Genomic DNA, 10,768 nt, shown 5'->3' on the forward strand with positions numbered 1-10,768 from the left:
GCTGGAGCGCACCAGAGCTGCACACATCCAAGAAAGTAGAGTATTCCACCTTACTCCAGGCTTGTAGATGGTGGGCGATGGTAATGTCATTGAATGTCAAGGGGGCAATGGTTGGATTCTCTTGTTGGGAGATGGTCACTGTCTGGGACTTGCATGACACTTGTTATTTGCCACTTTTCAACCAAAACATGAAATGTTGTCCAGATCTTGCAGTATTCAGACAACTGCAAATGGTACAGAACACTACACAATATTCAGCAAACACCCCAGCCAGTTGCATTGCATTCAGAAATCATAAAACCATAAGACATCAGAGCAGAATAAGGCCAAGCCCATTGGGTCTGCTGCACCATTCAATCATGGCCAATGTTTCTCACCCCCATTCTCCTGCCTTCTCCCCATCAGGCAAGTTTTTTTTCTGGCTTCTACTTCTCCATTTACTTTGTGGTTTAGATACACCTATCCTGCCATTTACTTCCTTCCTAGAGATGCATTTTCTTTACCATCATTTATCACACCTTGCCCTTCTTCCCACACACTGCCCCTTCATTTGGTCAAAATGAACATTTCCAATTTTTCCTAAATTATGTTACAGATCTGAAATACTATTTCTCCAGATGCTGCAAGACCCGTATTTATTTATTAGGGCACAATGGGGTAGAAAGAACATTCAGTCACTGCAAAGGTCAGCGGGTGTTTAGGTACTATGGAAATTAAGGGATTGTGGAGATCCATCATCAATGACTCTTAGAATGGGCAAGCAAGCTCAAAGGACTGAGTGTTTTACTATTTGATACACCCCTGACGTGGTTTCTTCAAACTGGAAAGGACCCACCTTCATTAGTTAATCCTACCGATCACCACTATTTCCATTATGCCTACCCAGTGAACCCAAACACCCTCTGGATACCAAAAACAGTCCAGTGAACACAAGCACCGTAAATTAAGTAGTTTTGAATTTTATTCAGAAAGTGCATTTTCATTAAAATATTTACACCATAAAAATTAACAATAACCATATTAAACAAAGGGTAAGCACTTTGGCTGCCAAAACCATTTTGACACCTAAATATTACCGCATAACCAAAATGCTCCTGTGCCATTAATATGGCGTGCATCAATGTAGTTTTGACTGTTGTGTAAACTATGCAATTTTACAATTACATATTCAGAGGTAATGAGAACATCTGCCACTGAGTTCAGAAGCCTATTAAAAGAATGTGCAATTCACTAATTCTGACATGTAGATCATACAGGTTAGTGACCAAACCAGTGATCTCTGGAACCACTAGCTCAAGTAAATTTCAATCCAGTCTGCAGACATATGCATCGTCCTTTCAAAAGTCAGCATCCAGCGTGAATGCACCATCAGATGTCTTAGCCATCACGCCCATTCTCTGGTACTCTCCAACTCGCTTTTCGAAAAAGTTAGTTTTGCCTTCCAAAGAAATGTTCTCCATGAAGTCGAATGGATTCTCAGCTTTATATATCTACAAAGATACACAAGCCATTAACGTGATTCCTTGTCATTTGAACTTAGCACTGTAGATTTAATCTAGTTATAACATACCTTACTGAAACCCAGTTCCAACATCAATCGGTCAGCTACAAACTCAATGTAACGTTTCATTAAGGTGCAGTTCATTCCAATCAGGTTTACTGGCAAAGATTCAGTCAGAAATTCCTGAAAGAGGAAAACAATTTATATTTCATTGTATCTTTCTCCCAATTAGGTTCACCCTATTGTAAATTACACTTCATTCATATTTCCAAACATCTGGGGACAGTCAGATGGAGATGTACTTTGAGAATAGCATGTCCAGATCACAAGTTGGCCTTCTGACACCTTTGGAAATGCTGCCATTTTCAAAGAGGTAGCACAAGGAGGGCTGGCTAACTACTCTCCTCCCCTCAACAGCCTCTGAAACTTCTTGAAGTGCTTAATAGGCTGTGCATGACCAGAAGATTTTCAAAGTGAATACCATCTGCATGTTGGTGCACACCTGTCAAAAGCCTTGTCGATATAGAATAATGGACAAAAGTGGGCGTTGCAAACTGAAGTACATCCTGATTTGAGCATTTGGTCACTCATATGCATAGTGACACTGCATGCTCACTGATCTCCTGTCTGAGGCCCACAGTTAGTGGCTTTCCAATTGAAGAATTACAGCACATGAGCAACATGGCATTGGGATCCAGACTGAAGTGAAGTAGCAGAACCTTAGATATCAGCTGGGCGTTACAATACTTGGTGCATTTCAATAAAATAAATCACCATGTCAATTTCTACCTAGCAAAATCAATTACCTGTTCAATTTGGACAGCATTCTGAATAACTGCTCGCACCCTCTCTTCTGAGGGTTTGTGTACCAAGTGCTTGAACATCAGACAGGCAAAGTCACAATGTAGACCCTGAAATAACAAGAGAAAATCTGCATTGCAAATAGAGCACTGCTGTTTGTAATAGGACATCATACAGCCACAATACAAAGCACATTACAGTATGTTCAACTTGAGTAAGGGTCACTAGAATATTTTTGCAATGAGACCGAAAACATAAAACTGGTGAAACCACCTATGCAAGGACTAAACAGGTTCTCCGTTCCACAAGTCAAGAAGCTGAAAGGGGGAAAAAAAGCATAGCCCCAAAAAACCAACTGTGGAGTTGATGCTTTCACAAGCAGCAAAAAAAGTACTTGCCATCCAAAAGGAGGCATTTACAAATTGAAGACCAAAAAAAAAAACTAACTTAGCACCAAGGGGAGCAGCTTAAGAATCTGAGGGGGGGGGGGGGGGGGGGGGGGGGGGGGAGGGGAGGCGGGAGGAGGGGGTTGTTGGGTTATGGGTATAGGGTGGATACGTGGCTTTGAGTAGGGTGATCATGGCTCGGCACAACATTGAGGGCCGAAGGGCCTGTTCTGTGCTGTTCTATGAAACCAAGTTATGGTCAAGTCCAGGATGCAAGACTTGAATGCACATAAATAACAACTAATTCAAGAATCATACCTCATCTCGGCTAATAAGTTCATTGGAGAACGTTAACCCAGGCATCAACCCTCGTTTCTTCAACCAGAAAACAGCAGCAAAGGATCCAGAGAAAAAAATTCCTTCAACAGCAGCAAATGCTACAATTCGCTCACCTGGTGAATTAAAATGTTCAAATGTGATCCAACTATCATATAATAATGGACACATTTTAATCAAAATACCAATTCACAAATAGCTGAGTAATTTATTCCACTGCAATGCATTTCCAAACATATAAGGGACATATTTATAATAAAGCATTTATAAATTCATCTGTCACCCAAGTGCCAAGATTGTGAAGAGGTGGGCTCTAGAAAGCGGACTCCAATTGGAAAAGTAGTTGAATCTATACTGTATGATGATTTGAGATGTCGAGAAAGGTCAAGCAGCTGTTCACAACTTCAATTACAGCTGTTACCAACTTCAATTACTGGTTTCTGACATTTGAAGATTTTTCAACCAGGACCCCAGCTATAGTAACAAAAGGGTCAGCATCGGCATAACCGGAGACATTTGGACAATGAAATGGAGGCACATGCCCCCTTTTCACAATAGCTGCTGTATTCAGGCAAGTTAGTATGGATGAATAATTGATGGTGGCATTGGTGCTCAGTTCAGTTATACACAGATTGATCAGTTAGGCTAGATACTAAAACATGTAACATTCTCAGAGCAAGTATGTAGAGAAATTCCACACGCTGGCCCAAGTCTCCTCCACGAGCTGTGCTGAACCTTTCAGCACACGTCAGGGTCCCCTGAGGGTACTGACGCACATACACCTCTGAATTTGCATGTTTTACAATCCATACAGATTTTTGGACCACTGTTAGAAGTTGTTTTAATGCCTTCACCAGCTGTGGGGGTATCAGTAGCAATGCCAACATTTGTTGCCAACCCTCAACTGCCCCTGAACAGAGCAGCTTGCACAATCACTGCAGATGGCATTGAAGAACCAACCACTCTGTTGTGGGTCTGGAATCTCAGGTCAGACCAGGTAAAGACAGCAGATATCATTCACCAAAATACCAGTGAACCAGATGGATCCAATCAATGATGGTTTCATGGTCACCATTACGGAGACCAGCTCATATCTCAGATGTACTAATGGAACTTAAATGCCACGGTTTACCTTGGTGAAATAGGAACCCCTATCCCTAGATCACCAGTTCCAGTGGTCATTTTTTTCCCCCCTGAGTGCCAGGAGTTAAGGCCAAGAGTGGACGTTTGGGCAAGAGAGCTGAAATACAGGAGCCGAGGGAGCCACCACTGATAAGAGGTAGGGCTACTGGAGCCTCAGCCCTTGTCCTACCAGGTTTGAGATTCTTGCTCCACATGGATGAGATTGGGGCTCGTGGGGTGGGCGAGGAAAACTGACAACAGCCCTGTGGTACAGGGTGCCATTTAAGTCAGGGGGGGGGGAAAGAGAGAAAGAGCACCTTAATCTGGGATAGTATAGTTAAGGGCATAGACAATGTTCTGTTATCAGGATAGAATGCCCCGAAGGTGGTCTTGCCTACTGCGCACTCAGGTTCTGTTGTGTTATGCAATTTGGAATAACACAAGCCACCACTTGATGCAGTTTTGAGTAAAAGATGTTCCAGACTTTGAAGCGAGTTCAATGTGTTTTATTGAACTATTAATTAGCACAGTTCTCAATGTGTTAGACTCTCTGCTCATATAAATGTAGTAACTCAGTCTAACTGAACCAGCCTTGCTCCAAGCCACATGCTGGGGTGTGATGCCGAGGATACACCGTCTCACTCGGTAGATGGTCTGTGGAAAGAGGCAGGGTGCGAGTGCCTCATCCCTTTTATAGTGAGATACCACTCCCGAGTGCCCTGACTGCTCATTGGTCATGTCCTATACTATGTGTTCATTAGCTGCATGTTTGCATATTATGACAGGTTCAATACATCATCTGGCCTGCAGAGGAACTTGGGAGTGAGGGGGGAAAGATCCAGTTGTCATGGTCCACATAGGTAGAACAAGGATAGAGGTTCTGCTGGAGGAATAAGAGCAACTACAACCAAATTAAAAAGCAGAACCAATAATCTCCAGATTACTACCTGAGCCACAAGCTAATTGGCACAGGGCCAAGATTAAAAAGAGGCAAATGTGTGGCTCAAAAGGTTGGTGTGGGTTCAAATTCATGTAACATTGGCACCAGTACTGGGAAAGGAGGGAGCTGTTCCAATGGCTTCATCTGAATCATGCTGGGACCAGGTAGGAAGAATAGAGGCATAGACTATTTTCTAAATGGGAAATGGCTTCAGAAATCAGGTGTCCTAGTTCAAGATTCGCTGAAGGTTAAAGTGCAGGTTCAGTCAGCAGTTAGGAAAGCAAATAGGTGGATTGGCCTAAATTGCCCGTAGTGTCCTAATAAAAGTAAGGTTAAGGGGGGGGGGGGGGGGGGGGGGTTGGGTTGGGTTACGGGTATAGGGTGGATACGTGGGTTTGAGTAGGGTGATCATGGCTCGGCACAACATTGAGGGCCGAAGGGCCTGTTCTGTGCTGTTCTATGTTCAATGTTGGCATTCATCTCAAGAGGGCTAGAATACAAGAGCAAAGATGCACAAGACTCTGGTCAGCTCCCATTTGGAATATTTAGCAGTTTTAAGTCCCGTATCCAAGGATGGATGTGCTGGCCTTCTGTTCACATGATCAAAGGAATGAAGCGCTCATCATAAGAACGGTTGCGAACTCAATCTCTACAGAATACTGAGGTGCCTAGAGTGGCCATGGAGATGTTTCCACTAGTAGGAGAGACCAGAACAGATTGTACAGCCTCAAATTGAAAGAGACGATTCTTTAAAACTGAGGAGGAATTTCAGGCCACCTTTAAGATGGAGATGGATAGGATTTTGATTAATATGGTGTTCAGGGATATGGAGAGATGGCAGAAGAATGGGACTGAGAAACATCAGCCATGATCAAATAGATCAGGCATGGGCCTACAAAAGGAGGGTGATGGTGGCACACTGGTTAGTGCCATTTGTCAGATTATAGATGACTATCTGGAGTAAACATGCATCGTGTCAAGGACTAGTTAGGTTGCAGGGCGTGATAGTGGTGAACACAATTGAATGGAAAAAAAAATTCTCTTCCACAAATAATACACTCACTGTACTTACCAAATGTTGCTTGACGGTCACCAATCCAATACAGTGCCCAGTCAGCCTTCTTTTTCACACATGGCAAAGTTTCAATTGCATTGAACAGATACTCCCTAGGAAAATACAATTTGGTTTTAAAATTATGCTTAAAATGAACAGAGTAGCTTATGTATCTTGAACCCAATGCATGGAGAATCCAATTACCTCTCCTTAGAATCCTTAATGTATGTATCAATAAGAAGGCTGTACATTTCAGAGTGAATATTTTCCATTGCAATCTGGAATCCATAGAAGCAACGAGCTTCAGTCACTTGAACTTCTTGACTGAAACGTTCCACCTATGACAAATAAAACAATTAAATAAGCATAGAACTCACCCAATTCAAATAAAGATGTCTAGTACCCCACTGAGAATGGAATTCCAGTCAAAGAATAAATTCTTACCAAGTTCTCATTAACAATGCCATCACTTGCTGCAAAGAATGCCAAGACGCAAGAAATGAAATGTCTCTCATCAGGCTTCAGGGAATCCCAGTGCTGAAGATCCTTCGATAGGTCCACCTATTATTTATAAACATTATTCATATAGTACACAATTCAAGAATAAAATGCAAGTTTGCTACTCAGGAAAAATGCAACAATTGTTACAAAAGCTCAAGTATTAATGTGGAATGTTTCTTTCTTTCTGAGGAAATAGCATCCAAGTAGATTGGTAGCTGTAGAATTATGATGAACTTGGGAGTTGGGCAAGCATAGGGTGATGGGAAGTTGGAGGGGAATGAGAATGCTGTGGATTACAAAGACCTGGGGCTGGATTATCTATTGTGGCAGCAGCATGACAGCCAGAGATTTTACAGGCAGCACGAGGCTGCCCACAATGGGAAACCCCATTGCCCAGCTGGTGAGCCAGAGAATCTTACTTCCAGCAGGGCACTGGTGCAACAGGTCAGAGAATCCCACCCCTGACCAGTGATTGGGACAATGGGAGCAGACAACACCCAAGGGCATGGTTAAGAGGGTGGTCAAGATAATGGTGTTTCATGGGAGCTAGGTTATGGACGATACTGAACTTGTACGATAGGTAGGAAAGCGTGTAGAGGTGAGGATAGAGGTTACAGATGGATATCAGTTGATTAGTGGGCAAAAATGTGGCAGAGAGGCTAATGAAATGCTAAACTTTAGCATGACTTGATTGAAGTGTATAGGATCCTAAATGCTCTTGACAAGGTGGATGTGGAAAGCTATCCCTTCTGGAACTTGGGGACATTATTTTAAAATTAGGGGTCACTCTTTTTGCATGGTTGGGGGGAGGGGAGAGATTTATTTCAGTGTTGAATAACTTTGGAACGTTGTCTCTGTAGGCCATGGGTGTCATTTAATATTTTTAAGACAGGTAGGTAGATTATTAGGCATGGGAAGATTATTGGGGTAGATGGGAATGTAGAACTACAAATACAAACAGGTCAGCCATGACCTTATTAAATGGGAGAGCACCTCAAGGGGCCGAATGGTCTACTTCTGCTCCTATTTCATGTATTGATTTGCATGGGCAAAGTGAAAAAGTAATGACTGCCATCGGGCTTTTGCAAAAGGGCAGATGCAGATAACTACAGATCACTCCTCTCCCCCCCCAGCAAATGCAATGGATGGAAGGTCAGCAAGTGAAGGCAGGCGCCATAGCCGGAATGTGGCAACTAAGGACTTTACACAGTAACTTAATTGAAGCCTCCTTGTGACAAATAAGCAATTATTATTATCATCCAAGGAGGGGAAAACATGAAAGAGTATTAACAATTTCTCCCTGGACATGGTCATAAAGCAATGGCAGCAATTCTAGAAACGTTTAAACTCCGACTTCGTCATGAACGTCCACAGGCGAGTTATTAACCCAATTGCTGCCACAGTATATTCCAGACAGGAGTTAATTGCAGCTTCCCAAAATCTGATTGGATGTTTCGTATTGATCAAGCAGTTGGGCATTGTGCAACACGTATGAAGAAATCAAAAGAAAGGGGATAGGGAGAGGACACCTCCTCCTAGTGGCCAGTTTGGGTTAACATTGCCAGAGACGTTACCGAACAAGAGAATTTAGAGGCCACTGGACACTTTAACTCAAAACGTTTTGGGTTGGGGTCTTGAAACAGAATCGATACAAAAATAGACGAGTGAAAGAATCGCAATTGAATACTTTCTACGGCAACAATATACCTCTTCTGCGGTCCAAAAAGAAGCCTCTGCCTTCTTATACATCCGCCAGATGTCGTGGTACTGTATAGGAAAGATGACAAATCGGCGCGGATTTTCCCTCAACAAAGGCTCGTCGTCTAACCTCGAGGAATTACGCAAGTTTTCAGATCGTGCCTGGAGACAAAAACGAAATTTTTTTTTGTAACAGAGCTTACGTCTAAAAAAAGTCTCAAAATCGCTGCTTCATTCCATATTTACCGTTGGCGCCATTCACTACCCCCCCCCCCCCCCCCAAACAAAGTAACTGAGTTTGAAGTCCTGCCTTGATCTTAAATTGTTCTTTTTAATAAACACAAAGATTGGTTTACAGAAACCATCAGTAATTCCTACAGTAAACACTGGATGAAAGTGGGGAGGCGCACAACTATTTGGCGCCAGAATGGAACAGCACATTACCGCACTAAATAAGAGTTGGAGGGGAGGCTGGGCAGGTTATTTTTGTTTAAAAATAGCGTCACACTCAAACGCCTCTGCTTTAAACATACCTTGACATCGGCTTCCACCAAGATCTTGCGAGCTGTTTTACTGGCCAGGACTCGAGTGCTACTCAAAGAAGGCGGCTGTAGAATGAGTAACAACAAAGCAGTCAACTCCAGTAAGTTTTTTTTAAAAGGACCGCCCGGCATGTTTGCAACAGTTTCTTGTTATACTCACCGTATTCTCCTTCAGAGAGAGATTGCTCATCTGAGTAGAGACGACATTCTCATTCTTGGCAGCGAGGGGGGTGCGGACTGACAGCATTTTGATAACTGGGCGGATTGATTGGTTATAAAATAGGTGCTTCTTCTTTCAAAAAAAATACAAAATCAGACCTGCTGACTAGTTGAAGGATTAGGATAAATGTAAAAAAATACCGAAGAGAACTAAATTTTGAAGTAACGTTTTAGTGTATGAGGTTGTGGAAATAGATTACTTGCTTGCTTTGAGCGGGCTGTTCCTGACTGGGTCTGACTGTACGTCTGGACCTGGATCTCTGCTGCTGTCCAAACTGCGCGCCGGCTTCACTCTCAAATACTAATCGGAATTTGGCGCCGAATCCCGCCGGCCAATCGGGAGCGATGGGACCGCCCCCAATCATAACGTTCCCAGCACCCGCCTGCGACGGGACCGCCCCCGAATGTGACGTCGGAGCACCCGCCGGCCAATCGGCGCTCGCCGACCTTGGCGGCAATTTCGATTCCTCAGCAGAGCCCCTCGGCGATGGTTTGAGCGCGCGGGAGACCCTGCTGCTGCTACCAGCCCGGGCGGGATTTCTTTGGCGGGAAAGTTATAACATCCTCACCAATGCAAAACTCTCCCCTCTGAAGATTTTCTCTTAAAATACTTTCGGGGTGCTCGGCGCCTTCGTGAATACACTAGGACTGTGAGTTTATTTTCAAACGGGCGCTTAACCGTTTCCTTGAAAATTTGCAAAGTCACTACCGGATTGCTGACCGGTTTTAAATTAAATTGGCGCCTCCGATTTTGCTTTTTTTAAAGGATGACTGTGCAACTTTTAATTGCGATATTTTAAAATAGTTTGTCGTTACGCTTAAATTTTTCTGAAAGTTTCAAACGAGGAAACAAATTGTAATCAAAACTTGAAGGAGCCTATACATTAAACTTTAATGTTTAAAGGAACAACGACGGACATTGTACGAACCAGTACAGGTTTAACCCTAGTGTTTATCAAGAATAATTCAGATGGGTTTTAATCCCGCAGTTTAACGACTTCATTTGAATTGTATCAATTAATCTATTCATTCACAACCGAGAACAGGATATTGACTATTAAACACTTAAGGTATGAATATTTTTAGTGCAATAAAATCAACCGAGGGAATGGTCCATCATGTCCACAATGTAATGCGTTTCTTTCTATGCCAATATTCAAGTTACTATTTTTTTAAACGCGCACAGTAGTTATGGTTGTCTGTTTCTTCAATCAGCAAAAAATCTGAATAGAGTTAACAATCCTCGCTACCATCAAACCATAGTGTTTTGCAGCACCATCTAGTGACCAGAGCGCCAACAGTCAATGTTAAATTCTGGTCCACTGTGCTGGTACCAGGAAATTGCAGGTGGCCACAATCAGTCAAAAGCAGAAGACCCTGCCACATCGCAAATTTAAAGGACACATAGTACCCTCAACATTATTGGTAGAGTGAAGAGCGAGTATTGGAGACAGCTTACACACACAGCAGGGCAAGCTGGAGCTGCCACTCATCTGCCACTGTTTGCACTCACCATTACAGGCTAACCCTCTTTTTCCCCCGCCCAGGTTATTGAAAATACTCAGACCGTACAACTACTGGCTTCTGTGGGGGGGGTTGTTCTTTCCTTCATTCACCCAGGCGGGGTTTTGGTGCGCTCACTACCTGAATATCAGCCCCTGCCTGCTG

General features: G+C 43.1%; 1 protein-coding gene across 1 annotated transcript; it reads right to left on the bottom strand.

The window, feature by feature from the left end:
* Positions 1-938: 938 nt before the first annotated feature.
* Positions 939-9,376, bottom strand: LOC119967565 (ribonucleoside-diphosphate reductase subunit M2). The gene is made up of 11 exons (XM_038800269.1): positions 9,301-9,376; positions 9,042-9,173; positions 8,873-8,947; positions 8,349-8,501; positions 6,585-6,701; positions 6,345-6,478; positions 6,159-6,253; positions 3,007-3,140; positions 2,308-2,412; positions 1,571-1,684; positions 939-1,490 (listed from the first exon to the last, which is right to left on the bottom strand). Exons 2-11 carry the CDS (start codon positions 9,126-9,128, stop codon positions 1,338-1,340), a joined length of 1,167 nt encoding a protein of 388 aa, XP_038656197.1. The 5' UTR covers positions 9,129-9,173; positions 9,301-9,376; the 3' UTR covers positions 939-1,337.
* Between the last annotated feature and the right edge of the window lie 1,392 nt (positions 9,377-10,768).

The sequence above is a fragment of the Scyliorhinus canicula genome, chromosome 6 (genome assembly GCF_902713615.1).
Source record: "Scyliorhinus canicula chromosome 6, sScyCan1.1, whole genome shotgun sequence".
Classification (NCBI taxonomy): Eukaryota; Metazoa; Chordata; class Chondrichthyes; order Carcharhiniformes; family Scyliorhinidae; genus Scyliorhinus; species Scyliorhinus canicula.

Excerpts from the sequence above, each read along its gene's own strand:
- LOC119967565 (XM_038800269.1), bottom strand. The coding sequence starts at position 9,128 with ATGCTGTCAGTCCGCACCCCCCTCGCTGCCAAGAATGAGAATGTCGTC. Across the intron at positions 8,948-9,041 it reads TCTCTCTGAAGGAGAATACG|CCGCCTTCTTTGAGTAGCAC; the intron begins GTGAGTATAACA and ends CTCATTCTACAG. Across the intron at positions 6,702-8,348 it reads CTTTTTGGACCGCAGAAGAG|GTGGACCTATCGAAGGATCT; the intron begins GTATATTGTTGC and ends TATAAATAATAG.